We start from the raw sequence: 25,686 nt of genomic DNA on the forward strand, positions 1-25,686 counted from the left end.
TATGATTTCTCTCTCGCATCGACGATGCCAGCATTGCCAGCATGCAAGCATCCTCGTGATCAAGTCAGCAACAGGGTTTCTTCCAACCCCGTAAGCCTCTCGAGGAGCTAGAAGATGTATTGGTGGCCAGGCGTAAGGATGACCTTTCCCCGCAAATTCCGCAAAGGTGGTGGAACGCACGCATGTTGTACAGAGGACGGGGTGAGCTGTGGAAAAAGTGTTGTGAGAATGATATGGGGTGATGGCGGCTCTTTTTCCTGTCTTGTTTCTTTTGTTTTGTTTAAGCTACGAAGCTTTTTGGTTTTTGTTTTGCGGAATCTAAAGTTCAATTGCTCGCTTGACCGATCCGGAACCGGGCTCGACGATTCAATACAACCTCAAAGGATGTAAAGTTGATCGTCATTACCAGAAGAAGATTATACCAAATGAGTGTTTCCAATCCCATCTACTACTTTCCTCCATCATTCAGGAAATGAGATGAAGATACTTCTATAACCACCTCTTCCAATCCACTCCATTGCCCAAATTGGCAAACACACGCTGAATAGAATCAAATGTGGACATGATACCATTGCACAATACTACTTCCACTACACTCGGCATTCAACCCCAAATCGCAACGCAAACTTCAGAGGCCCTATCTCCTTCCTTTCAATTCGGCATCTTCAACCCTAACAAGCCCAATGCCACTTTCAAATTCACCTTTGCCTCTGCCTCTGCTTCTGCCTCTCCCTCTCCATGTCTTCCCTATCGCTCCAAGCGTACACGCCCCCTCTCAGATGTCGATGGAAACTTGAACGCAAATGCCGTGAATGAAGGACCAGGACGAAAAAAGAGAAGATTGCGTCTTCATCTTATTACGTCGCGATTGAGCAGACCATTTTCGGTGCCTGCGAGTTATAAGCATGCTAGAATATTTGGCGTGAAAGGAGTATGTGTGAAGGGTGTTGGCGGATTGAAAAGGCTTGGGGGACTTGGAGATGGGAAAGGTGAAGGAAAGAAAGAAATTGGAATTGGACGGAATGTGCTAAGGAAGGTGGCAATTTTCAATCGGATCAGGCTGCAGATGCGGATGCATGGGGCAAGAGAGTCAATGTTTCGTGAGCGACAGCAACAGACATTGTTGGATGTGGATATGCATCTAAGGGCGATTCTAGAGGAAAAACAGAACAAAAGGTGTAGTGAGTTCGTGTTGCCTCCGAGTCCACTTGGAAGGTCGAACTATGATGTTTTAGATTCAGAAGATGAGATGCTGATGGATGAATTGGAGGACGGGTGTGAGAAGATGATTTATAGTGATTTCAATGTCATGTGTTCTTCGGAAGAGGGAGAAGATGAGTATGAGTACCTTGATACGCTTGATGGACTTTCTCCAGAGGATATGCAAGAGCAGCCACTGAGTCCGCCTGAAGATGAGAGAATCGTGGAGATGCTGAGGGAGGAGGGGAGATTGCATGATAGCTATTTTGTGCGTCTTGGAGGTGCAGAGATGGGAGTTTCGGTGGGGTGACTGGTTGTGGGACGAAGAAACACGATAATCGACTGGGATTGACAATGGAGGCAATCTCAGAGGGAGAGTTGGGGACTATCTACTATGATAGATGAGGTTCTTTGCCGGGGGCCCTGTGAAGGCCCGCAATCTTAATTTGAAATCTATACAGAAAAACTTGGGAGGGGGGCTGATCGACGTCATAGCATTTGCATGGGTATGTGTTCTCGAGTATCCAAAAACGTATCAACGCATAAATAGTTGGATTTATTGGAGTTTAAGTGTTTTCATAATGCTTTTTGGAGCTTGGAGGCGCGGTCTACTGCAATATTACACATAGCCTGCATTGGAGTTAGCTATAAAATCATTCTTAAATCTCGTATGCAGCGTACCTGAATAGCCTCTTTTCTCTCGAGTCCAATATCCCCTCTTGAGATTCTTCTTCTCATATCTTCAAAAATGACAGGTCTTGATCTTCCATTTACGAAAACACTAACATCATAGTTAGCACTTGCTTGTCCACTATAGGAGAGAGGCATGTCCATACACATATCTCAAGCCTGGAAAAGTCTTCTCATATTCTTCATTCAGAGCTTTCAACTTTTCAGCTTCTTCGGTAGGCCCAGTATTCAATTGGGCTTGTTCGGCTTTAGATTGTACACTGTCTACTTTCTTCTCGCCCAATCTAGGATGGGAACCAAGAATCTTGTCTAGCCACTCTCTATCACTTGGCAATGTGCTCTCTGACAGATCAACAAGTTGGGTACCGACACTTGCGATAAGATCAGAGTAAGACTCGAAAGTGGTTGTATGAAGCAAATCCAAGGAGAGTGTATGGAGAGCAGCACACGGTTCGAATAGGGCGTCGAGGACACTGGATCTCTCAACAGTGGATAGGGAGGGAATTCCAGCGATTGGAGGTATGGAAGTCATCGTTTCTGATATAGATAGAGAAACTCTTGGGGAGAATGAGAAGATTTGATGGACAAACGTTTATATATTTCGAAAAACATATAACCTACCTAAGCATTTAATAATAAGTATTACTCCGTATATATCTCCAAGTGTGATGAAGTCACTTAAAGAACATGAAATTCCCCACACAAGGCCGGCGCCGGGAGCTTCGAATCCATTAACTAAGCCGTAAATGGATTAGTGTCATTATGGATTGATCGCGACCTCAAAATATCTTTTTATTCGTCGGATCACGGCGCGAGTTTAGAGCTTCAAATCCCATATCAACGCGAATCAACATGTTGTGCTCAAGTAAGTTTTGAAAGCTCGTGGAGTTAATTTGGTGCTTGCCATTGACCTTTTGTAGTATCTGGAGAAGCCCCACAGCACCCGGTTGCTTCATCGAAATCAGGTAAGTTGTGTACACAAGGTATCTATTCAGTGAGCTTAGGAATAACAGATTTCAGGCAACGTTTTCGAAAAACGACTTATCGAATCATATATCTCGGAAAACCATAAGGATCCAGTTACGGGAGAAGACCTCGAAATCGCAGATCTAATCGACCTCAAATCCGCCAAAATTGTCACTCCTAGACCTCCAACTCTCACATCGATTCCTTCTCTCCTTTCCACTTTCCAAAATGAATGGGATGCATTAGCATTGGAGAGCTTTACAATAAGACAGCAATTACATCAGACGCGACAGGAGCTGTCGACAGCATTATATCAACATGATGCAGCTGTAAGGGTTATTGCGCGGTTGACGAAGGAGAGAGATGAGGCTAGAGATGCGTTGAGCAAGGTTTCAATTGGTGCAGGAAATGCAGGAAACGGCGACGCTATGCAGGTTGATACTCAAGGTCTTCCAGAGAATTTGGCGAATCTGGTTGATACTACACAAGCCGAGTACGAAACTTGACGAGACCCGAGTTATGAATTCGATTGCTAACGAGTATACAGACTTTCCAAAAGCCGCCGAAAGCGACCCGTTCCAAAAGGATGGGCTACCACTGAAGATATTGGCCAATTTACGATCACTTCTACTTCAGAACCTCTATACCCTGGATGCGTTTCACTCGCTCAGACCGAAGATCAGTTAATTGTTGGTGGATCGAAAGGAGAGGCAGGTGTCTATTCTTTGACTGAACAAAAGATTACAAAGTCATTTGAAGCCGGAGGACCAGTCACGGGAGCTGCTTTCTATAAAAGCACACCCATTGTATCTACTGCAAAGGGAGAGGTGAAGGTATTTGGAGATGAAGAGCATACATTTACATCACATGCTGGAGCGGTGAATGCTCTTGCATTGCATCCAAGTGGTGAAATTTTAGCCTCTGTCGGTATCGACAAGAGCTTTGTTTTCTATGACTTGTCTGAGAAAGCGGCAGTCACACAGATTTATGCAGATTCAGGTATGTCGATTTTGTAAATGGGAACCTGTCTGGCGCAAGCCTCGTTAACATCTTTTAGAACTTAAAACGGCAGCTTTCCATCCAGATGGACATCTTTTTGCAGCTGGCGGCGCTGATGGACAGATTAAGTTATTCCATGTCAAGACAGGAGAAAGCGCTGGTGTAAATTTCGAAATTGATGGGCCAGTTCAGGATGTCGCCTTTTCTGAGAACGGTATATGGTTTGCGGCAGTCGCCAAAGGATCTACTAGTGTTGTGATTTTTGATATTCGAAAAGAAGGAAAGGCCGCAGAGGCAAAGATTCTAGAAATCGGTGGACCAGTTGATGCTATCCAATGGGATTACACTGGTCAATTTTTGGCAGCTTCCGGGCCAAGAGGGCTTACAATCTCCCAATACACCAAATCTACTAAATCCTGGTCGGACGCTTTGAGCGTAGCTGTTCCAGCAACTGCAGTACAATGGGGCGAGGAGGCGAAGAGTTTGATCACTGTTGATAGTGATGGGGTTGTGAATGTCCTTGGTGCAGTGCCTGCATGATGGAATTCGCATGATGGGGGACAAAGGAAACAGACGTTGGATGTGGATATCATGGAGTTTGGTGATTCGAAGATGTGAAACGGAATAAGAATTAGGGATATGGCCCCTTTTCGCATTTCACTGTAATGTTAGGAGAGCAGCATCATTGGGATGCCCAAAATGAACATTAGTGGTGGCACAGACCAGCCCGCACTGAAACAAGCACACAAGAGTCTTAGGTTGATAAAGTGGTGAAGATAGAGAATTGATAGTAATAAGTCGTTGAACTATCTTAAGATGTGATGGGAACATAAATTGAACAGAGTGCACACAGTTCAGACTTGTATTTATTATTGTGTTGTATTGCACTGAATTCTCGTAGCAGTAGCTGTAGCTGTGCATTGATGAAGGGTCTTCCGAGGTTGAACATTGAAAATGCACATCTAGTACATCATGCTACGTAGATAATGCCCCAGGAGGTAGATGCAGCATCTTCATTCATACTCTGAGTGGCAACGGGGCGGTGGCAACTAGGTAAAGAATCCCAATTTGGAACAAAGATTATAAATCACCTATCGCTCAAGGGTAAATTCTTTCCAAAACTCTACTACGCTCCATGTGTGACTCTGGTTCAATTATGAATTATACCGCAACCCAGTAGCACGGTAGATTGTGCTCGCTTACTCATATCACTTTCTCATAATCGTCACTAGTTCTATATCAAATTGGGTCCGACTGGAACAACTTCAACTTCTTACTACAACAACACATAACACCCCCACCACAATAGAGACACATTCGATTACCTACATACCACCGACTTCTTGAGGAAAAGGACCTGTGTTCACCTCCTGGTTTTGGTCAAGAGTTGTTACTTTCCTTTTCAATTCATAAAAGTAATCAAAACTCCGAGCGCACATACTGGTGAGTTCCACCATCAACCATGGAGAATGAATGGTTAGGATCTCGGGAAAGTCGTAAGGTAGGAAGCAAATGTTTACTTTTTTCCTTTGGATAGAAGGAATATCTAATTGATTCTTTCTCTGCTAACAAATTCCGTCTAAAGCGATCTCTTGCAGAGATGTCCCAATCACATACAAGAATTTCATCGTCGCCAGAATTGTTTCGGGAAAGCACCTCGAACTTGGGTAACTCTTCAAGAATTGCACCACCTAATGCCGCCACATCATCCCTCCGAGAACGACCAAGACGACGATCACCGAACGCCAATAATAATCCTGGACAATCTAGTCTGCGCAGTCGGCGTGCGGGTGGGCATACTCAACCAGCAGGGGAAGTTGGAGCAATGGAAGCATCATCTCGGCGCCACCGCCCGGTAGTAAACTCAGAAAACGTTATTGATTTAACATCTGATCAAGATGACGATCCTTCACCCCCAGTTCGATCTTTTCCTGCAACTGCTCGTATGTCAGGCCCTAGTCGAAGTCACAACACACCTTCACCCTCACCCTCAGGTTCGCCTTTTCTTATTGGCCGCAATTCAACTCACAATCGGAATCATACTACCTCGAGGCCGCCGCCGAGATTAGGGAGAAGTGAAGCAAGATTAGAGCAGTTTGTGGATCTTACAGGAGACGACGACGATGACGAGGATGATACTATTATTATAACCCATTCTCGAGAACGTTCCGTGCCTCTACCTTTACCTCCCCGTGCCGCACCACCACTACCACCAATGCATGCTAGACTTGGAGTTTTTGAACGTTTGCAGAGACAGAGAACTGGAAGGGCTACCCCGCCTGGTTATCCACCTGCTCATTTCGGTGCCAATCCAATGGAACCACAAAGACCACCGCCGGCAGGCCCCAATGGTGAACGTACGTTTGGAGGATTGAGAAATATGTACGACAACGGTGCGGGTATTATCATGGACGTACATAATTTTCTAGGTTTTGGGGGTCGAGATGTAGGAGTTCATTTATTTGCAGATTTTCCAGCTATGCCAAACGGTATGGATTATGGAAGAGTGGCTTTACAAGAGAACAAACCTGAACATGTTGCGCCTCCGGCAGCTCCCACAGGATTTACGAGGTCCCCCACGGAGAGTGACACTGCGATTTGCCCGAGTTGCGAAGAAGAATTGATTCATAGAAAGGACGGCGAGGAGCCAGTAGCAAAGAAATCTCGTGGGGCACCGAGTAAAAAAGATAGAGAAGAGCATCCTTTCTGGGTCGTTAAGGATTGTGGTCATGTAAGTTCAATTAACCTCGCTTCTATCTAACATCATTAACACCGACTAGGTCTTCTGCAATAAGTGTTTTCAAAACCGCACAAACGATAAAATATCCTCCTTCCGCGGGGCCAAGACCGTCCTTTGCGCAGTTGATGAATGCGAATCGATTGTTAAAAACAAGGATAGATGGGTGGGTATTTTCCTGTAACTTCACAATTTCGAGCCTGCAATTCTAGGATGCTAGGCCATTTCAATCTTTTATTTTCTTTGTGTCCAAATCAATAGGATACTATTTCATGAATCATCGTCATACGATTTCTCTAGTTTCAAGGAGTTTCAGCATCATTGGTATCATTTACAGGATGGAGTACAAGGGCGCGGGGTGAATTCCAGTTGATCAACATACGGCGGGCTTGGGCTTGGCTTATATTATTGTGTTCTCCACACCGGGGCGTTTTTGAAGGGAAGGGAAGGGAAGGGAAGGGGAAGGGATGGATTGGGAAACAGAGGGAGTAATCTCAAGTGCATAGACCGAGGAATCTATGTCATGAAACTCGGAAAATTAATGGAAAATAATGTCAGCGGGAGTCTCTGGAGTGGTTGGAGAAAATGAGCAAGTGAATAAGAAACATGCCCTGATATTCCAGCGTTGAAACACTAATATGTATCTCACTTTTTCTTCTCCTCTGATGATAGCGGGGGAAACATGTATATTAGGGGGGCAGCATAGCGAACACAAAGTAACTGCGTTAACATATTTGAAATGGTTATGTTTTACGGTTACGCTTTTGGAGGCTGTGAGCTTGAGTGATGTGGTGTGAATGAGATTAGTGAAGAGAAGGAGGCTGGAAAGAAGCACGATAATAGGGGGATGGGCATTATGGTAATGATGGATGAGAAGGAGAGTGGGTTGAAAATGCGTGGTATTAGCTTACTCTTTTGCATTTTATCTAACGGTGCGTCTATCCATATGGTAGTTCTCCTTCTCCCTTCTCCCTTCCCTAGCAATCTATTTTTCTGCCCGAAAGTCTTTTCAATTTTCTTTCTGAAAAGGGGTTTTTCCTATCTAAAATAGATAGTCTCTTTCCTCCCTACTTCCATCTTTCTTTAATAACATTCCATGATCCTTCATGATGATATATCTAAATACCTAGGTATGCAATATATCTGGCAATGTTTCCTTCCTACTCTTGCTTTTCTTTTCTGCTATTATTGCTGTCTGTAATAGTTTGTATAATCTACCTCCTGTGCTTGAATCTGAAACTCAGATGTACAGATGGAGATATTAGAGATCAGTAGTAGTGCCAAGTGGGTACATATAGAGGAATGGGAGAATGGGAGTAGAGATAGTGGGTAGGATCGTCAATTAGGATGTTGACATGGGGCATTGTATCTTCGTATATTCTGGGCTGGTGGGAGAACTTTCCGAGTGATGGTTTCCGGGAGCGGCGGTATCGAGGTTGGTGGTGAGCATGTTTTCAGGTTCGTTTTATCATCTTGGAAAATCTTTTCCTGGAAATTTTTGGTGTTATTACAATTCAAAACTCGATTGTAAAAGATCTAGATTTGTTGAATGCTCATTACCTTCAGGTTTGGAATTAAAACTGTGTGCGTGTTTTCTACACGCATACATATAGTGTATCTCCGGTGATGCGTCTATTGTCTGGATATCATAGCTGGATACTCATACACTAGCTGTATATCCCGGTTATATTCTTTAGGGCTAACGGAAATGGTTTTATTGCAACCTGTATATGTAAACCTCCCAATTCAGAGTGCATCCTGACAAGCATTTTGACAAGCGTCTAGGAAGTGAGCATACTAGAAATAGTCTACACCATAGTCTCTGGCGGCTCCAAATTCGTTTACTGCTGCCATACCATCACTCCAATTACATTTTATCAAGCTGGAAAAATAGTTTTGTTGCATATCTGTATCCCTTCATGTACAAGGTGGTTCCCGACAAGCATCCTGACAAGCGTATCAAAAGCGTGAGTGCTAGAGATAATCTACATAGTAGTTACAGTAGTGTCTGTCGGCTTCTAATCCGGTAATTCCACGTGCCCTTTGCTGGAAAACGTACACGGTAAATCTCGATGACGTTTATTGGTCAGTCGATTTCTATAGTGTGCGTGCGAAATCGAACGGAAGTCTACGCTTCTAGATTCCTTTAGGCTCGGTTTTATTATCTGCTTCTTGGGTTGTTTCTTTGTCCGCTTTATAGGCTCTGAGGGAAGTCGGACTTGAAGCAAATAGGCATGTATACATGGCTATTCTCGCGTTTCGCTTCGATTTTTACTCCTTTCCTTTTCTTCTCGCTATGTTGTTTGATGGAGAAATGGAGAATAGGGATGTGGTGGTTGTTGTTGATTTTGAACTCTCATTTGCGAAGGTTGGAGGTTCGAGGGTCGAACGTCCACTTCGCTGCCTCGTACTGTAGTATTACTTCTAAGACTCCTCCATGGACTCGCTGCCAAGTAGTCTCATTTGCTAAGTATCTCTCATTTTTTATACCGTCGAATAATCGGATCACGGTGTCGATTTGCCATTTGCCATTAGCCATACTGCTCACTATGTGGCTCCTGGACACGAAGATGAATCTCTGAAAGCCTCGGTAGATCTCCTGAAAAACAGTGGTGGGTTTGAATGAGAGAAATAAAGCCCTGATGAGCTCTGTGTCATAGAGACTACCTATTATGTATATGCCATTTCATCAAATGATGATATCGATCGGAGCTGAATTGGATTTTCATTCGGGTGGATGATGGGTAGATATCTCCAAAGAGACCTTTTGTAGCTGGCCGCATTCTCCTATTCGTTTAAAATATCTGATACCATTTGTAAGAAGAGTAAAATAATTGGAGAATCTCGGGCAAGAGAAAAGGTATGGTTTACTACTTTGAGATGTGACGGTTGTTAAATAAAGAATTGGTGTCAAATGAGATCAATCTAAACTTCGAGAGAGGAAAAATTGGTGAGAGGAACAGAGAGATGAAAGAGGCCGAGTTGGGAAGTATTTCACAAGTAGGCATGTAAGTTGAGTAAGTGCATCAAGCATGCGTGTTCGAGTAATGAGAGATAGAGAAAAAGATGAGCATACATAGTAAAATGATATACAGATTATCTCTTCTGCTTGTATCATGCTTACAAAATCGTCAATTTCATTCCGTCTAGCAATGGCAAGTACCGGGAAGTGAAGATTCGATACTTCTTGATAGGATCGTGGTCTGTTGTTTCAAGCTATTGTGTATCAAGGTAATAAGATGGTAATGGCGCTTTCCATAATGGGAAGATATCCTACATTGGATTTTCAGACTTGGGGTGTGCAGATATCGTCAAGTCACTAGTAGACTAACAGAGAGCGATGTAAGACCATTTTCCCTCTATCTTCATATCCCATCAATTCTGAGTCTAAGAATCCCGTAAGAAAACTTCCACTGACACCAGCACAAGCAGCAGCAACAACGTACTTGCAACGGCAAAGTGAACTAACTTGTGGAAATATGGAAACTGCAAAGATCATCGGTCCCTGATAGCTATCGACATGCGCTGATCGACGCTTCTACGCGTAAAAACGCCGATCACTTCACACGTAGAGAATGATACAGCCTGCAGGGCGCCTGCGAGTGGTGGTCTAACTTTCTAATGCTCTAGGGACCCTGAGTTTTCCGTGCGGCAAGTTAAGCGACGCAAGATGTCTCGAGATGCGAGTCTTGATGAGATGTACGACGCTGTCGATCTGGTAACAGATAGATGTAGACTTAAGTTGAGTGAGAGAACTATCTGGACAATCGACTGTACAGATTAGAGTGAAAGGATGGATGAATGAATGGGATTATGAAATGAAATGAGATCAGAAAGAGGTTGTAGTTCTGCATGACACATTTCATTATACGATGTCCGTACCGTACCACGTCATTCACATAATCCCACGGTACAGTATGATATGAAAACATATGGAAAGAATGCCGAATGCGCGCTTATCCCAACTTTGAATTGCGAGATTTTTGTCCAATCTGAACTAATCTTCGTCACTAAACGATCATTATGCAAGAAAGAGAAAAAGAACTGAGCAATAATGCTCGCCACTCACTAGGATGTATCAATTCTTCGTTGCAAGCTCAGGGAGTAACTGGAACTATGATTTGAGATCACATTCTGCGCAGACTTCTTCGCAGGGGGGAGTGCGTTCTAGATACAGGTTTTGCTTCCACCTACCGATATCAATATCAGTATCGATCAATAATGATAATGATAAATAATGATAAATAGAAATAGATAATGCACCACCGAACCCAAGGATGCGGTTAGTTAGTTCATTGTCGCATGTGCTTCATCAAGGCTGCCGATATATTGAATGTAGATCTTTGACGTGATCGACACGATTTTTCTAATTCTGCAATTCCCAAAGAGGAAAAGAAGGACAGGATACTTACTTCCATCGTAGATTTAGTAAGCGAATTCTAGCTAGCTACTTTTCTCCTAAATTGGTTATGTATCTCGTACTCGATAAGGTTCGGTGGGTTGGGCTGCCGCAGTAGACAGAGACTAGATGGTTGGAGCATATTGCAATTCCCACTCGGATTCCTTACTCATCGAAGAGATATTATTTGTTTCAGGATTTAGCAAGTCTTCTCCGTATTCCATCTGTGACTTACACTTACACAAGACTCTCACAAAGCAACTCCTTAAAAATCGGCATTAAGTATGTTTTCCACAAGTCCGACGAAGGGATCGTAGTGTGAACCCACTATTTGGTAGAGCCAAGCTTTGGATATATCCCGAGCAAACTACAAGCAAGAGCTAATATTTGTGTTGGCAGCAAAGGAAGCATGAGATGAATTGGGGGTTTGATTCCTTCACGCCATTGTTTCCTAGTGGGAAAAATTGAGTAATGTAGCTCTACACCTATATGCATCTTGACGTTTTGAAAAATCCTCGCATGCGTGCGGGCTGCATTTGCATATCCTATGGCATCTTTCAGACGTGATGGTCAGTCCTTCATGATTGGTATACACATACTATTTTGATGCGGTTACGGCAGTGTCACTTCTCTGCATCTTAATTTAAATCTCTGGTACCTTTCTTCTCTTTTTTCCCTCAAAACCCAGACTAGATAGATGCGCAGGAAGTCAGCAGGTCCTAAAATTAAGTTAAATTCATGCGACGTCTGGGGTGCTGAACAGGGGTACAGATGTTACTAGCGAAGCTCCCTGGTCGAATACCCAGTCCAAATAGACGTGCCGTTTTCCCAAATGGTGATTCTGGGGTAGAGTTGCTCGACGGAGGTGAGGTTCGGCAACGGGTGAATGTCGGATTTGTGCAGGCAGTTCATGGGGGTTATGTAGGCTTTTGTAAAACTGCTTAGAGGGTGTGATTTTCATTCTTAGCTTGCGAGTGTGAGTGGTAAGGAAAAGGCACAAGAAATCTAGAAGGGTGGAGATGCAGAAAGCCTTCTTCTGCTAAAACCTCATACATACTCTCCACCGTTGTAAGGATGAGAGGAATCGTGAGCTCATCCTTGTGCAATCCATGTTCTGGAAATGCAACACGATCGTGAATTTGTAATGGACGGCTGAAATATGCGGAGCCTGGCAAATGATATCTTAGCAATTCTTAACACCGTTTGATACGGTCGTGGGTATTCAATTAACAAGTCAAAACAAAGTTTCGGGAATGAAGATATTGAAGAGTACCGTAAAGTTACTTTTGTTGGCATACTGGGTAGGCATGTATAAAATTGTTTCCCCAGACTTTCGGAGGTTTGGAAATTTTAAATACTCTAGAACTCCATAACTTCAGAACTTCAGAACTTGGTTGTTGGTTGATGGTTGGTGGCTGTTAGTTTTTGTGTTGGTGAAGAATGGTTGTAGTGTTCGTGTATAGTTTCCTTAGCCGAATAACTCTGTACTTACCGTGTTAACTTGAGCAACTGTAGCACCATCAACATGTCAAGCTATCTAATCCGATTAATTCATTCCAATCAAAGTTATCTTGGCACTGCAGGACCTAGAATTGATGGAATATGCCGCTCGCCGAGGCTGAGGGTATGCAATTCTTTAGGTCTGGGTTACAAAGGGGAGTTCGTGGATGTGGTTGGACTGTTAGCGTATTTTATCCCAATCAATGAACACCTGGGTTTGATAGTACTAGCTAGTCACTACCTACATTATATTACATCTGAATATACCTGCACTGTTCGGATAACATCCACACTTTGGTTGGTTTTGCCAGGAAAAGAGCTTTTGAGTTGAACATATTGACATATCGTCCCGTCCATTCATTTGCGACAAGAGAATAAGAAAGCTGGGGAAACAAGGGTAGGATTCATTCTCGATTGCATTTCCAGCAAGGTCTCATAGAATCTGGACTTATTTCCCAAGTCCCACCAGGTATATTATTCGATCAAAAAGACAAGGTGTTGCCATGTTTTCTTGAGGGTGGTGGCGGCGTATACCCTCACATATGTCTAACGTCTTCAACCCTTATTCGCATTGCATAGCATTATATCCATGGTTAGCATGGCATAGTGTGTGTATATTTGACGATTAATATCATTTTGCCGGCTTCCGAGTGGATATCGAGCTTGTTTTCCAAGGGAGATCCAACGAATATCAGGTGAGTATTGAAAGTTTGGGGTGGCGATGGGAAGAACTAGTACAGACGTTCGCTTACAGCAATTTTTGCCGTTCCGCAATATGGTTTCGAAGTCGATGTTTCCTCAGAAAACACAACATGATCTCATGGTCAGGATCGAAGTCAACGAATGAGAAAGTCGGGTAACCAAGGAATTTCCCTGGGCCTTCGTCGTCATACCGGTACGTAAGGCACGCACACGCTCGAAATAGGCCTAGATGAAGAGAAATACGCAAACTCTACCCACGCACCTGGACAGCTAGTTATTAGTGTAATACCGTACTCAATATCTTCAAAGCATCATTTTGATATCTTATCGTTGTTGAACAAACAAGCTTGGATCACTTCATGGTCTTTTGATGATATAGGATAGGCTTTTGATATGTACCCGTCCGGGGTCTGGAGAAGCACGAGTTGGATGTGTAGGGATGATTGTGGAGATGATGGATCATTGATTGTGTTTCGAAATAAAATAGACGGATCTGTGGATTTTTGACGGCTTGTTGGTGTATCGTATCGTTGGCTAATCGATATTGAGGTGTACAGATGATTGAAATAGATGAAGCTATATTCACGCTGTTCAAAGCGATGAACCCGTATGCACCCACTTGGGAAAAGTAGAAGTAGAAGCGCAATTAGTACAAGCTTGTTGCGAGTGGTACGAGGCATTTTTAATTTCTGCACAGTGGTTTTTCATCAGCATTTGTGGATTAGGGGCGGACCTCTCGGTTAAGAGCGGCGAGGTGTAAAGAAGGATGGTGGGGCCTAGAAAGAACTCAAAACGCACCCGGCACAGTAATGAATGAAATGTAAGTAAAGTTCTGGCTGGATATGCTCTTTTTTGCTTCCGGATGTTCCAGTTCTTGTCTCTGTCATCTGTCGTACGATGCAGCAAGTGCTTTGAAGTTGAGCTTAGCTCGCAACTGGATGCCATAGTCTAACGGCCCGGATCTCTGATTGATAGATAAGCCGATATGTGCGGTACGTACTATCTAGGCATTCCGAAACATTCTGGACCATGAAATCTGGATTCTTTTACGTAGCTATCTAGATACGGTGATATACAGAGCATGCTACTGCGGTCAGGGTCGATAATTATGGACTAGCTGTCGTGCTATATGCAGCAGCTTGATGGTTGAGAGCCGAGAGCTAATCTACATCGTTACCAAGGCTTAAAACTTTCGGGGGAGGTCAGTGATTAGGAAGAACCAAATTGGCATGATCATATACGAACCGCCGGAGTTTAATTTCTGGCGTCTGTGTGGGTTCATATGCGATAGAATGAGTCTATATGGATGGACATTAAGAGGCGAACAACTCCCCGGACAGTCGAACTAGATGCATGAATGCTGAGGATGAGCAGGATAAATATTGAACGTTTTCATCATCATGCTTCGGTCAAATTACCGAATTCGTTTACTATCTCCTACCCTTTCCTTTGTGCTTGTGATGCCTACAGGATGATGATGACGGCGATGAAAATGTTGTGAATCATGTAGAAATGCTTAGAAAATTCGGATGACGAATGAGAGAAAGAATTCTTTGTATACCAAGTGACTGCCCAGCTGTTTGGTAGAGGATTTGCCCAGGTGCCTGATAGAATCTGTTGTAGCTACATGGCCCAGATGCATAGCTTTCATATTGAAGGAGAGCTCTTCTTGAATTGTTTGGTGCTTTGAAAAGTCAATATGAATAACTTCCATTCCTTCCAACCAGTCCTCAAGACCCAAAATGTTCAAAGGAAACTCTATCTATGATGTATTCTGAATGTAAGAATTTGTAATCCAGAAGATTCACCGAAACTTCCAAACCTATGAGGGTTAAGAAAGTACGTCCATTTATTTATTCATTCCTTCGTTCATTCTTGTCATAATCAATCGAATTAGCCAACCAAACCCATTCAACTCAATAGGTAGAATTCTCGATCAACAAAGAAGATAATAATGACTAAGAATTCTATTGGACAATATCTAATAACTGGTAGACTTTTCTTGAATATTTAAAAGTCTCTCTGATGTATTAGCTACCTACCTACCACCTATTTCAAGGGGTCGTCTAGCTGTATCATGAATAAGTAGTAGCGATATCTCATCTAGCATCTTGGGACTCTTCACAACTGAACAATTATCTTGATACATTTCCCAAGTGCCTCCTCCTCTTTCTGCTTCAGATTACAATTGAAGAAAGGAATCGAGGCACCGAGGTAAACAGGATCTAATTCACCAATTCACTCTATTATGGATTGGTTAGTTTCCCTCTTCCATCACATCACCAATCTTTTTTGCATCCAAATTATATGGAACTCCTTTTGAAACATTCACTCGCCTCAGAACTCCAGAGCTCCAGAACTCACGGGCTCAAGAACTGAAGAACTCTCTTTTTGTTTTTAAAACAGCAAGAAATCATCAACCTACTAGGTAATTAGTTAAACAATCTCTGTCTCCACCAAGAGATCCATTTACCACCCCATCATCCTGTACCTGGTGGACAAAAGCCGTCTCATATTCATATGGATACAACCAATGAAGGCTCTTGAATATATTAATACATGTTCAATCAGCCTACATCATTGGCCATAGAGGAAAGGTCCAAAGGCAAGGTCAAGGTCAGTATCATTCCTCATCCTGTTCCTAGTTCTCCACCAAAAGAGCTCTCATCTATTTTCCCTGTCATAACGGGGCAAAGACAAGAATAACATTTCCATACGGCTTGTCCAAAACCATCTCGCCGTTTATGAGGGTATCTACGACGTTAGAAACAAATCCCCAATTTACTACCTTTTTCTTCGTTTCTCTCTCTTTCCACCCAATATCCGATATTAGATTCAATGGGAACGAGAATTAGCAGAAATTCACTGATCTCTTGCCCGGTTTTAGTTTTCTAGATAATAACTTAGAAGAGGAAGAGAAGAGTTTATTATATTAGTTGGTACGGTGGTTAGCAATTCTAGTAATTCCTCCGCACAGAGCGTGCACAGAAGATATTCTCTACTAGTCCTCACTACCTGCTACCACCACCACCTACCACCACCTACATATTATTACCTCACAGACCTCACAGCCTTTCCCCGGATCTCAACTACCTACTACACAACTACACGACATCCCATCCCATCCCATCCCATCCCATCCCATCCATTTCCCTCTAAAACACAACAACCACAACCACAACCATTTCAATTGCCGTGTGTTTGTATCCAGATACACAGTCAGGTACTTGACAGCCGGATTTCTTCTTCCTCGTCGGACTTTTGAATATTCAAAATTCTCTTGCCGGAAGCCCAACAATACTTCATACTTCCTACCAGCGGATTCTGAATTCCAAGAAATCGACCGACCTACCTACACACTTGCATACCTACATACAGCCGGGAAAGGGCCTGCAGATATTCACTCCATTTACTGGCCAAAGGAAGAATTCCCTACACCAACTTCATTCACTGGCCTGCAGAAACGGGAAAGCAGCGAGGGTCGGCTAAAGATTACAACGGCCGAAGGTTGCAACAACGGGAAAAGGCTTGGGCTGTTTTATTGCGGCATCGCTGCATCGAGAACTGCAAGTCCCCAGTAAAGAGCCCGCCAGGTTTCGATTTAGTGGAAAAGTCCGTAAGTCTGAACGTCCATTCATCGTACCTTTGCCACGAACGATCACTCTCCACACACTGGAACGAATGGAATATTGAACAATCTCTAGCATGTACACACCTTCGTAGGAAGTCATTCTCATATATTTTAGCCTCGTCTTGGTGCCTTCTTCGATGATGGGGGATAATTCAACAATCCAACAAGAGCAATCGCCCAACATGTCAGAGACGACGTCACCTAACGTTGCTGAATCAAATGGTGGGATGAATGGTGAGGAGAATGGTAAGTAGCAATCACGTCTCAAATGCAACCCGGACACAATGAATCTTCTGTTCAATCAAAGATGTTACTACTGTCCTTCTGCTGGAGAAGCTTTAATTGACTTTTTAAATTAGTTATAGCATCGACAGCATCTGCAACGACAACTGCCCCCAAATCTCCCAACGGCTTCCCATCTAAAACCGACAAGCCTAAACCTCATGGTTGCAACACGTGTGGAAGACATTTCGCACGTCTGGAACATCTGAAAAGACATGAAAGATCACACACGAAAGAAAAGCCATTCGAATGCCACGAGTGCAAGAGATGCTTTGCGCGGAGTGACCTTTTGTTAAGACACCAGCAGAAGCTGCACACAAACATAACACCACCTGCGAGACCAAGAAATCGACGAAGCAGTACTATGAGTAATGTATCCGGAGTTGGCAAACCAAATCTCAACCGGGTACGAAAACACTCTATTGTCAATCCAGTGGGCCCAAGACCAAGGGCAAATACAATTACAAATCCAGAAAGTGCTTATATGCAAATGGGCCTGAGTCAAGATGATTCTTATGCAGTGAGGAACCAAAACCATACAATTCATCCTTCAAATCATGGCCATGGTCATAGTCGTCACGCTAGTCTCGCGAACCTACCAATGCACAACTCTGATTATAGTGGAATGCACGGGATGAGTTCGATGAGTGGAATGTCCTCTGTAATGAACAACCGCAATGTGTCTCACGGGCTGCCGAGAATTGAGACGCATCACTCTATGGCGCTTAATGGATTGCGGACTGCGCCAGTCGCTGGAAGCTTTCAAAACAATGACTTTACCTTCTCACCTGGCTTTTCATTTCCGAATGGAAATAGTCCTAGCCCGACGATAGATCCCAGTGCCTTGTTCAATCACTCACCAGAACCAATGATCACATCAGAATCAATGATTGCGCCAGATTCGATGGTCCTTGATTCCAATGACACATCAATTTTCACTTTCCCAGATTACTCGGGAAACTCGGGTATGGATGATTCTTATGGTTGGAATGGATTGATCAACCCTTTTACCCAGCACATGACATTTGATGAGAATGCTATAATAGACGGTTCATCTCCTTCTGCAATCAGTACTGCCAGTCAAAGCGGGATCAGTGACGGTATTATGCTGGATGGATCCAATAATATAGCTGTAAGCTCACCATCTATGTGGCACCAACCTGTGACGGGACCACCTCTGATGACACAAACCTTTTTGGATCATGGTAACCAAAATTTTGGAAATTTCTCCAACGGGAATCCTATGTCATCACATAGTGTGCCCCAGAATCATGCAAATTTCTCTACTGGAAACGCTATATCACCACATGTTCTAGCCCAGAATCATGATCATTTCTCCAACGGAAACCCTCTTTCACCTCACAGCCTACCGCTGAATAATCTTCCATACTTTGCTACTCCACCTCCATTGAGTTCTTTGGACCATTCTGCAATGCCCGGAATGAACAACACACAAGGTTTCCAACCCCCCATGACTCTTGCCCCGGAGACCCCCAATTCCTCGACCGGCAGTATTCACGGAAGCTTACCTTTGTCCACAGTTACAGACTCTACTCGTTCAGCCCTCGCGAATGCCCTGGCCCATAATACCTCCTTTGGTGGACGAAAGTTTTCCGTGCCTTCTGCAGGCTCGCCATCTCCTCACTCTCCTCGGCCAACAATGCGAGCCAATAGTGTTAGCGAAGGCATCAGGTTTCACCTCCCCAGCACATCCGACCTCAAAAAATATATTGGCGCTTACATACAATACTTTCATCCACACTTGCCATTTCTGCACATCCCTACACTTAACTTCGATTTTTCGACTCCTATAAATGATGGCCGAGGCGCTGCCACTCCTGTTGAAGGACCTGGATGCCTTACACTTTCGATGGCTGCCATTGGTGCATTGTACGCAGGCGATCATCAACAATCGAAGATGCTATTTGAATCGGCGAAGAAAATGCTACAGTTATACATAGAAGCCCGGCGCAAAGCTGATGTTCGTAGAGCGGACCACCGTTCAAGAGCCCCAGACAATTCCACTCACACACCAGTATTTCTTGCACAGGCTATGCTGTTGAACATTATCTATGGTTTCAATTCTGGCGATAAAGTAGCGGGTGAAAGTGCCCTCATTCACTGTGCTACTTTAGTTAGCCTTGCCAATTCCGTCATCAAACCATCGCCGTCTTCTCAAAGTGGATCATCACAACAGGATGGACGGATGACAAATGGCGATGATGCGATGAATGGCTTCATCAAAACCGAAAATCTAGATGATGAACAGGAGTGGCATCAGTGGAAAACCGCTGAAGAGAGGAAACGAACTTTATACGCGATCTTCATACTCTCTAGCATGCTCGTGTCGGCCATCAATCATGTACCCTTCTTGACTAACTCTGAGATCGAGTCTGACTTGCCTTGCAACGAAGAATTCTGGTCGGCTGAATCCGCCAATAGCTTCAATGCGCTGGGTGGTTCCAAAATGGCCAATTACAATCAAACCACATTCAAGGCTGCCTTGGGCGAATTATTACAAGCCGGCAACAGACAGCAATATCAGCAAGCGCAAGCTCAACATTTCGGAAATGGGCACAATGCTCAAGACTTGCCCCAGAGTGATTTGAAGCCAAGTACTTTTGGATGTCTGATTCTAATTAATGCGCTGCATAATTACATTGTATGTTGATTTAACTGACAGGTCCCCAGAAGTGAGAAAATACTGACACATGTGTAGTGGGAAACCCGACAGAGACATGTCGATAGGAGGTGGGGGACTGAGGAAACTGAAAAGATGTATCGTCACATTGAACCTGCCTTGAAAGCATGGCAATTAGCATGGCAACGTACCCGAGAGCACAGTGTACAACGCCCCAATCCATTCGGGCTAGGACCGCTATCGGCCGACAGTGTTCCTCTTCTCGACTTGGCATATGTTCGCCTGTTCGTGAATATGTCAGCTTCAAAAGAAATGTTCTGGAAACGGAACTTTGACGACATGGCAACCGAACTTGCTGGAGGAAAAGACACCATGCAGCATGCAGAACACTCCCCTAAATCCAATACAGATTCTACTGAATTTTCAAGCGGTTCAACTGCAAGCTCTGTGTTCGTCGATTCTCCTACAACATCAAACTCTCCTCCTGACGTTCAATCTTCTAGTGCTTTCCAAACCTCTCCATCCAACCAGCCAGAGGGTCCCACCGATCGCGAACGCTTACTTAGAAAGGCAGCTTATTATGCAACAGATTTCCTTGTAATGTCAAATAAATTCGGTATTACTTTTGCAGACTTTACCTCCCGGGAGCTTCCTCTACAGGCTGCCATGTGCGCATTTGATTGTGCACAAGTAGTAGCGGAATGGATAAGTTTAGTGCAGGAACGCCTAGGACGTTACATCGGAATTCTGGGCCATGCGGATATCGATTTTAGCAGCGTGCCTGCTATTATATATCTTGAAGATGAAGATGTCAGACTTTTGGAGAGAATCAAAGAGGTTGTCAATATCACTGAAGCGAAGATGCAACATGAACTAGCAAACACCATTCATAATCAGATGAGTGCCGGTCAGGCAAACGCCGTTCAGATGAATGCTAGTCAAATATCTCCAGCTCTAGATAATTGTGGGTTTGGAAGCAAGATCTTGAGATTGACTGCTTATCAGCTCGATAGAGCTGGAGTTTGGCAAGGTTTGCATTCCTCGTCCCTGATTCAACTTTCAAAGGCACTAACTCAAGTCACAGTAACACGTCTTATGGCACGTGCTCTAGAGACGCAAGCTATTCACATGCAAACACGAGCAGAACGCTCTAATAAACTAAAAGATAATCTTTTGTGATTTAAAAGTCAGGAAACGCCCTTTGATCACGCACATACAACGAAAGGAATTTCCTATTATTATCCTCTCTAATTTTTTTGCCAAAAAAAATATATAGGACAAGACTTGGGCATGTCTTGTTGCTTCAATTTTGTGGTACACATGAGGATAAAAGTTTGCTTATTTTACATACATATTCGCAAAATTATGGCTATGGTACATTCATTCAGGGCTTTCAAGGGGGTATTTTCGTGGGAAGGCACGATTTGCTATTTATGGGACAAACTTTCCCCTTCGCATTTAATTGTGTTTCTAACGCGTGCTTGATGATACCACGCTTTGGTTACTTTTTGCTTATTTTCACATTGGGTTGGATTCATATTTCGGGAGTTTGCTTCTTTGGCTGGTTCAAATGGGTATAGGTGTTTTATTGATGGGGTGGGGTGGGGTGGGATTGAGGTTTTTGCGTTGCATATGGGGTTGTTTAATGCAATGCCGGGGTCGCTCCAGTGATATGACGGAATGCTTGATGATGTTGATGATTCAAATGGAGGGGACGATTACCTTGTTTTTCTTTTTAAGTTCAGCGGTTGATACATTGTGAGACGCACATAATGGGTGGCTTTGAGGCTAGCTTTGAGAAGGGTACGAGGCATTTCTTTTTTGAGCGATACGTGCGAAGCGTGAGCGTGATTTTGGCGCGCGGGGGGGGAGTACATGAAGTGGTGAGGGGATATTGGAAGAGAGATTGGGACAGAAGCAAAGGGCAAATGGAGAGGTTAAAAAGTGCAAAATATCGTAGGCGAGATTTCTTTCGGGTGAAAGATGGCCGGTTGATATGGGACTGACATTGAATTGGCATGGTATTGAATGAAAGGAAGGATATTGGTGGGCATTGAAATGGGATGGATGCACGGAACTGGGACAAAGGATCGGCTTCGGGATACTAAGCGTACCTACCAAAATACCTGGGCAGAGGTAAATGGTAGAGTAAGATAAAATGCATAGCGCAAATAAAATTTATTGAATGAATCTGGATGATTGCGAAAGGCTGTGTGAAACGTGGCGAAGATGGTGACGATGAAATCTCAACCGGTAGATTTTTTAATAGTCGGATTGAGACTGAGATTGAATTGTACAGGAACGGAAGAAGAGAAAGGATTTGGCGATTTAAAATAAGGTGGGTGGATTGATGAGTTGAAAGATTCGCGAGTGATAAATAAGAAGAGATGAGGATGAGGAGGTAAGAGAGGAGGAGCGGGAGGTGGTGAGGGAAGGAGAGTTTAGAATAGATTTAAGTGGTTCGTACTAGGTAGTATGTAAGAAGTTTAGAAAAGTGTAAAGTTAATGAGACGAGAGAGGATAATAAAAAGGACGGGAAAGAAATAAGCGGATTTTTTTTTTTTTTTGTGCTTTTGGGATATTAGCATATGTGGTTGAGAGAATGAATGAATGAATGAATGAATGGGTGGGTGGCTATGTTTGTTTGTTTTTTGTTTGTGTGGTGGGGGTGGGGTGGAACTTAGAAGAGGCTGGTTTGGATTTGGATTTGGATTTGGATTTGGATTTGGATATGGATATAAAGGTTATGGAGAAGATTGCTAGATGGAGGGGTGAGATACTGATATATTGCATATTGTGTGTTATGTTGAGAATTTGAGGTGGGGTGAGGAGGAGGTGAAGAAGCGAGGAATAGTTAAATAATGAACTGGAGAGAGAAAGAGATGTACATACAAGATATAGACATAGCTATAGATATCCCAACTTCCCATTTTCATCTTCAGCTTCTCACTATTCTATTCCATTCCATCCCATCTCATCCCATTCCACTCCATTAAAAATTCAAAGCATGGTAACTCTAATCGTACCCCAAAAAGCTAGCTAGCTAGTTAGTTAGCTTCTATCCATCAATTAGTATCTCCATCTCCATCAAGCTCACAAAAATCACCCTCCTTCACACCTCCCAAAACCGTCTCTTTCTTACTTTTGTTCTTACTCTTGATATTGCAATCGCTACTACCGTATATTAACCTGTGAAGAAGCAAGCGAGTGGATAACCTTGTCCATATGAAAACTGATCGGGCAACTCATATAACTTTCCTTCTCCTGCTCATCCCTCTCTTCTCCATCACACGTCATACATAGATTCGGGGTGGTGAAGAAGTGTGGTATGGAAGAGTAACTTTTAATATATATATATATGCACATACAACACATATAAAGATACACGGTACTTTTTCTTGAGATTATTTTGATTGTGATTACTACTCTATCAATGCTCGAATGTAAAGGATAGAGGTCAAGATTCAAGAACCTGCATGAATTAACTTCCCTCTATAATTTTTCATGCACACCCGAAATCCTTCTAGGTCGGTCCATCTCACCATCTCCATCTAAACACTTGAAAGGCTATCTGTCATCTGAAAGAATGACATGCTCTCTCCAGACAAGCGCATCGGTCTAGAAGCCACTTGATAGCATTTGTTTCATTACAGAATCTTTCGGCCCTCTATCTCAGGGTTGGAGATCTGGAGTTCTGATTGTGGAAGCTCTTGGATTTTTTCTTTCGGGAATCAACGAATAATCATTGCACCATGAAGCCTTTTTCAATACCCTAGAGTTCAAACCACGTGTATATCAATCATTCATCCACTGCACAAACTTCAAACTGCTCTCGGTTATTATGGAGCCGAGAGAAGCTAGCGGTGAAGAGAACCCATGTGAAACAAAGCAGAAGAGTGCAAGCCTATAGGTACCAAATCAGCACAAATTGATGTGCGTAAGGTTACTGGAAACTAATCGACGTGCCAGTGAAGTCAAAAAACTACTTCCATTCTCGGCACTTGCTTTCTTTGTCTTGCTGCCATTAACAGGTTGTCAGAATCTGCACCCTACACAGAAATCGGTATGGTCGAAAAAAAATTGTATACAAAATGAAAATAGGACGCCCTACATGAACCTGTAGTAAAAGATAGTAATAAATTGAGGGATTTAGCAATACTCATGTGGTATATGTCCTTGATCAAGGACCAATGTATTTTGAATCTTGCTCAAGGATATCAATTTCGTAGAGTCTGATTGAGGAATGTAGCATTTCATAGAGAGATAATGATGACAAAACGGGAAGAATTCCACAGCCAAGTATTAATGGAGAATACGGTGTAGCTGACTCGCAAATCGAAATGGCTTACATGCATAAGCCCTTCTTACCAAAATCTCATATTCATTAAGAACTTTTCATGGCCCGCCACTATCCGGGAGCTATGCATTGAATGCATCCATATCCATATGAAGGCGAAAACTGCTCAACGCGCATCACTCTAGTATCAAACCAAAAAAGTATGCTGCGCGAGATAATTGTCGTACATCTCAACCCCATTCTTGAAGCTTCCGCTCATTCCGCCATATTCGATGCTCGAGACATGGAATATGGAGGACAATCTTTATGCTAAAGATTTCTCTGAGTGGGGTTGAGCTTTTGGTCGTTGTACTAGGGCATAATATACTGGGGCACGTGGTCATTAACATTGGGTATCAATCCAAATCTTTGCATCACAGCACTCCTATTGGTTTTGGCACCCATGGTCCTTCCCAGCGCGACCAGCCTTTCTCTGTACTATTTGCAGAAGATTTGTCGTCCTTAGGTATTTGTATGGATGCAGCGGTAGTTTCCAAATCATGTTCCATTTTCAACATTCCCGCTCGGATATCGTTAAGATCTCGGGCGGTTGTATTGGGAACAGATGTGCCGTTGTTTTTGGGATATTTAGATTCTTCCCAATCAGATATCTTCTGTCGGAAATTGTGCGCTTGTAATATCGTCATTGGATCTTCTAAAGATTCCTCCAGTTCACCTAGCGCGCGAAGAAGATCGTCTATCCCGTAGGCTTCAAGTCGATCCTTTATCATATTCAGATTGATCCCTTGGTCTTTCTGCTCTAGAACCCCTCGTACGAATATCTTGCAATCATCATCCTTTTCATCGATTGATAAATCTGCCCAATAAAAATCCCAAATCCACTTCAATGCTTTGCGCGCAGCTATTCGAAGCTTAGGAAGTGATGGGAGTTCTTCATGGGTAGCCTGATGCCGAAGTTCGACGTATGTAGCTGGTAAACCGATGGTTTTCGCAATCGAGTACATACTTAGTTTACGGCGTTTATCTTGATGACTATCGAGGAGGCCTGTAACGAAACTGTTGACCAAGCATAAAATGAATAAGTCGGATATCACAAGAGAATAGATCATGAGAAGACTTAGACGTACCGACAGAAAGCAGCAGAATAAGCAGCTCTCACACAATAGGATGAATTTCCAGGCACATCGTTTAAAATAGCCGAAGTAATGATCGCAGAGGACTCGACAAGATGCGGACAATTTCCTCGTTGCATCCAAACGGATATGAGGCATACGGCTTGTCGACGATGGGAATCATTAGGAGGGGTTGTCTCGGTGTTTTGGTAAAGCTTTTCGCGCACTTGGAGAAGCTCGCGACGCGTTCGCCAGGGCGTAATCACAAATTGAACCATAATCCCTTCGTGTTTAGAAACTAGGTGGAGAAAGACGACGTTTGGGAAAAGCACGTAGAAGAAGGGTGGAGTCGTTGTGTTGCCTTGCGATTGTATGAGAAATGTTTGAAGTTTATCCAAACTTTTAATCAGAGCTCAGTTGCTTGCTAGGATGCCTCAGGATGACAACGGAAAGTTTTGAGGCCACTACCCTCTTTGTGATCTGAAAGCCGAAGTTTTAGCGTTGAGAACAGTAATTACGTAAGGGTTAAC

At 43.4% G+C, this 25,686-nt stretch overlaps 6 protein-coding genes across 9 annotated transcripts; 4 read left to right on the forward strand and 2 right to left on the reverse strand.

Annotated features, from left to right (window-relative positions):
- Nucleotides 1-246: 246 nt before the first annotated feature.
- BCIN_08g00640 (hypothetical protein) lies at nt 247-1,683 on the forward strand. Its single transcript, XM_024694339.1, has one exon. It carries the CDS (start codon nt 563-565, stop codon nt 1,508-1,510), a length of 948 nt encoding a protein of 315 aa, XP_024550128.1. The 5' UTR covers nt 247-562; the 3' UTR covers nt 1,511-1,683.
- Nucleotides 1,684-1,711: 28 nt separating this feature from the next.
- BCIN_08g00650 (hypothetical protein) lies at nt 1,712-2,551 on the reverse strand. The gene is made up of 3 exons (XM_001552490.2): nt 2,037-2,551; nt 1,882-1,981; nt 1,712-1,830 (listed from the first exon to the last, which is right to left on the reverse strand). Exons 1-3 carry the CDS (start codon nt 2,420-2,422, stop codon nt 1,777-1,779), a joined length of 540 nt encoding a protein of 179 aa, XP_001552540.1. The 5' UTR covers nt 2,423-2,551; the 3' UTR covers nt 1,712-1,776.
- Nucleotides 2,552-2,692: 141 nt separating this feature from the next.
- Nucleotides 2,693-4,956, forward strand: Bcprp19. Its single transcript, XM_001552489.2, has 5 exons — nt 2,693-2,755; nt 2,811-2,855; nt 2,911-3,349; nt 3,404-3,855; nt 3,914-4,956. The coding sequence occupies exons 1-5, from the start codon at nt 2,743-2,745 to the stop codon at nt 4,393-4,395; spliced, it is 1,431 nt and encodes a 476-aa protein (XP_001552539.1). The 5' UTR covers nt 2,693-2,742; the 3' UTR covers nt 4,396-4,956.
- Nucleotides 4,957-4,996: 40 nt separating this feature from the next.
- BCIN_08g00670 (hypothetical protein) lies at nt 4,997-7,483 on the forward strand. The gene is made up of 3 exons (XM_001552488.2): nt 4,997-5,356; nt 5,441-6,586; nt 6,636-7,483. Exons 1-3 carry the CDS (start codon nt 5,318-5,320, stop codon nt 6,774-6,776), a joined length of 1,326 nt encoding a protein of 441 aa, XP_001552538.1. The 5' UTR covers nt 4,997-5,317; the 3' UTR covers nt 6,777-7,483.
- Nucleotides 7,484-15,910: 8,427 nt separating this feature from the next.
- BCIN_08g00680 (hypothetical protein) lies at nt 15,911-21,326 on the forward strand. 4 transcript variants are annotated; one of them, XM_024694342.1, is made up of 7 exons: nt 15,911-16,809; nt 16,898-17,070; nt 17,184-18,563; nt 18,648-19,768; nt 19,826-20,196; nt 20,251-20,777; nt 20,832-21,326. In XM_024694342.1, the coding sequence occupies exons 2-7, from the start codon at nt 16,962-16,964 to the stop codon at nt 20,924-20,926; spliced, it is 3,603 nt and encodes a 1,200-aa protein (XP_024550132.1). In that variant the 5' UTR covers nt 15,911-16,809; nt 16,898-16,961; the 3' UTR covers nt 20,927-21,326. The 4 variants fall into 4 exon arrangements, with proteins under 4 accessions (XP_024550132.1, XP_024550129.1, XP_024550131.1 ...); XM_024694343.1 differs by having other exon boundaries at nt 17,184-19,768; XM_024694340.1 differs by having other exon boundaries at nt 19,826-20,777.
- A 1,820-nt stretch (nt 21,327-23,146) lies between these two features.
- Nucleotides 23,147-25,592, reverse strand: Bclas1. The gene is made up of 2 exons (XM_001552483.2): nt 25,172-25,592; nt 23,147-25,100 (listed from the first exon to the last, which is right to left on the reverse strand). Exons 1-2 carry the CDS (start codon nt 25,432-25,434, stop codon nt 24,458-24,460), a joined length of 906 nt encoding a protein of 301 aa, XP_001552533.2. The 5' UTR covers nt 25,435-25,592; the 3' UTR covers nt 23,147-24,457.
- Between the last annotated feature and the right edge of the window lie 94 nt (nt 25,593-25,686).

Source organism: Botrytis cinerea, chromosome 8 (genome assembly GCF_000143535.2).
Source record: "Botrytis cinerea B05.10 chromosome 8, complete sequence".
Taxonomy (NCBI): Eukaryota; Fungi; Ascomycota; class Leotiomycetes; order Helotiales; family Sclerotiniaceae; genus Botrytis; species Botrytis cinerea.

Coding starts and splice junctions, on each gene's coding strand:
- BCIN_08g00640 (XM_024694339.1), top strand. CDS start 563: ATGATACCATTGCACAATACTACTTCCACTACACTCGGCATTCAACCC.
- BCIN_08g00650 (XM_001552490.2), bottom strand. CDS start 2,422: ATGACTTCCATACCTCCAATCGCTGGAATTCCCTCCCTATCCACTGTT. Junction 1,982..2,036: donor TTTCCAGGCTTGAGATATGT/GTATGGACATGC, acceptor CTATGATGTTAG/TGTTTTCGTAAATGGAAGAT. Junction 1,831..1,881: donor AGAGAAAAGAGGCTATTCAG/GTACGCTGCATA, acceptor ACTCCAATGCAG/GCTATGTGTAATATTGCAGT.
- Bcprp19 (XM_001552489.2), top strand. Junction 3,350..3,403: donor GTTGATACTACACAAGCCGA/GTACGAAACTTG, acceptor ACGAGTATACAG/ACTTTCCAAAAGCCGCCGAA. Junction 3,856..3,913: donor ACAGATTTATGCAGATTCAG/GTATGTCGATTT, acceptor AACATCTTTTAG/AACTTAAAACGGCAGCTTTC.
- BCIN_08g00670 (XM_001552488.2), top strand. CDS start 5,318: ATGGAGAATGAATGGTTAGGATCTCGGGAAAGTCGTAAG. Junction 5,357..5,440: donor GATCTCGGGAAAGTCGTAAG/GTAGGAAGCAAA, acceptor TTCCGTCTAAAG/CGATCTCTTGCAGAGATGTC. Junction 6,587..6,635: donor TCGTTAAGGATTGTGGTCAT/GTAAGTTCAATT, acceptor AACACCGACTAG/GTCTTCTGCAATAAGTGTTT.
- BCIN_08g00680 (XM_024694341.1), top strand. CDS start 16,962: ATGATGGGGGATAATTCAACAATCCAACAAGAGCAATCGCCCAACATG. Junction 17,071..17,183: donor GATGAATGGTGAGGAGAATG/GTAAGTAGCAAT, acceptor TTTTTAAATTAG/TTATAGCATCGACAGCATCT. Junction 20,778..20,831: donor TAGAGCTGGAGTTTGGCAAG/GTTTGCATTCCT, acceptor CTCAAGTCACAG/TAACACGTCTTATGGCACGT.
- Bclas1 (XM_001552483.2), bottom strand. CDS start 25,434: ATGGTTCAATTTGTGATTACGCCCTGGCGAACGCGTCGCGAGCTTCTC. Junction 25,101..25,171: donor TATTCTGCTGCTTTCTGTCG/GTACGTCTAAGT, acceptor CTTGGTCAACAG/TTTCGTTACAGGCCTCCTCG.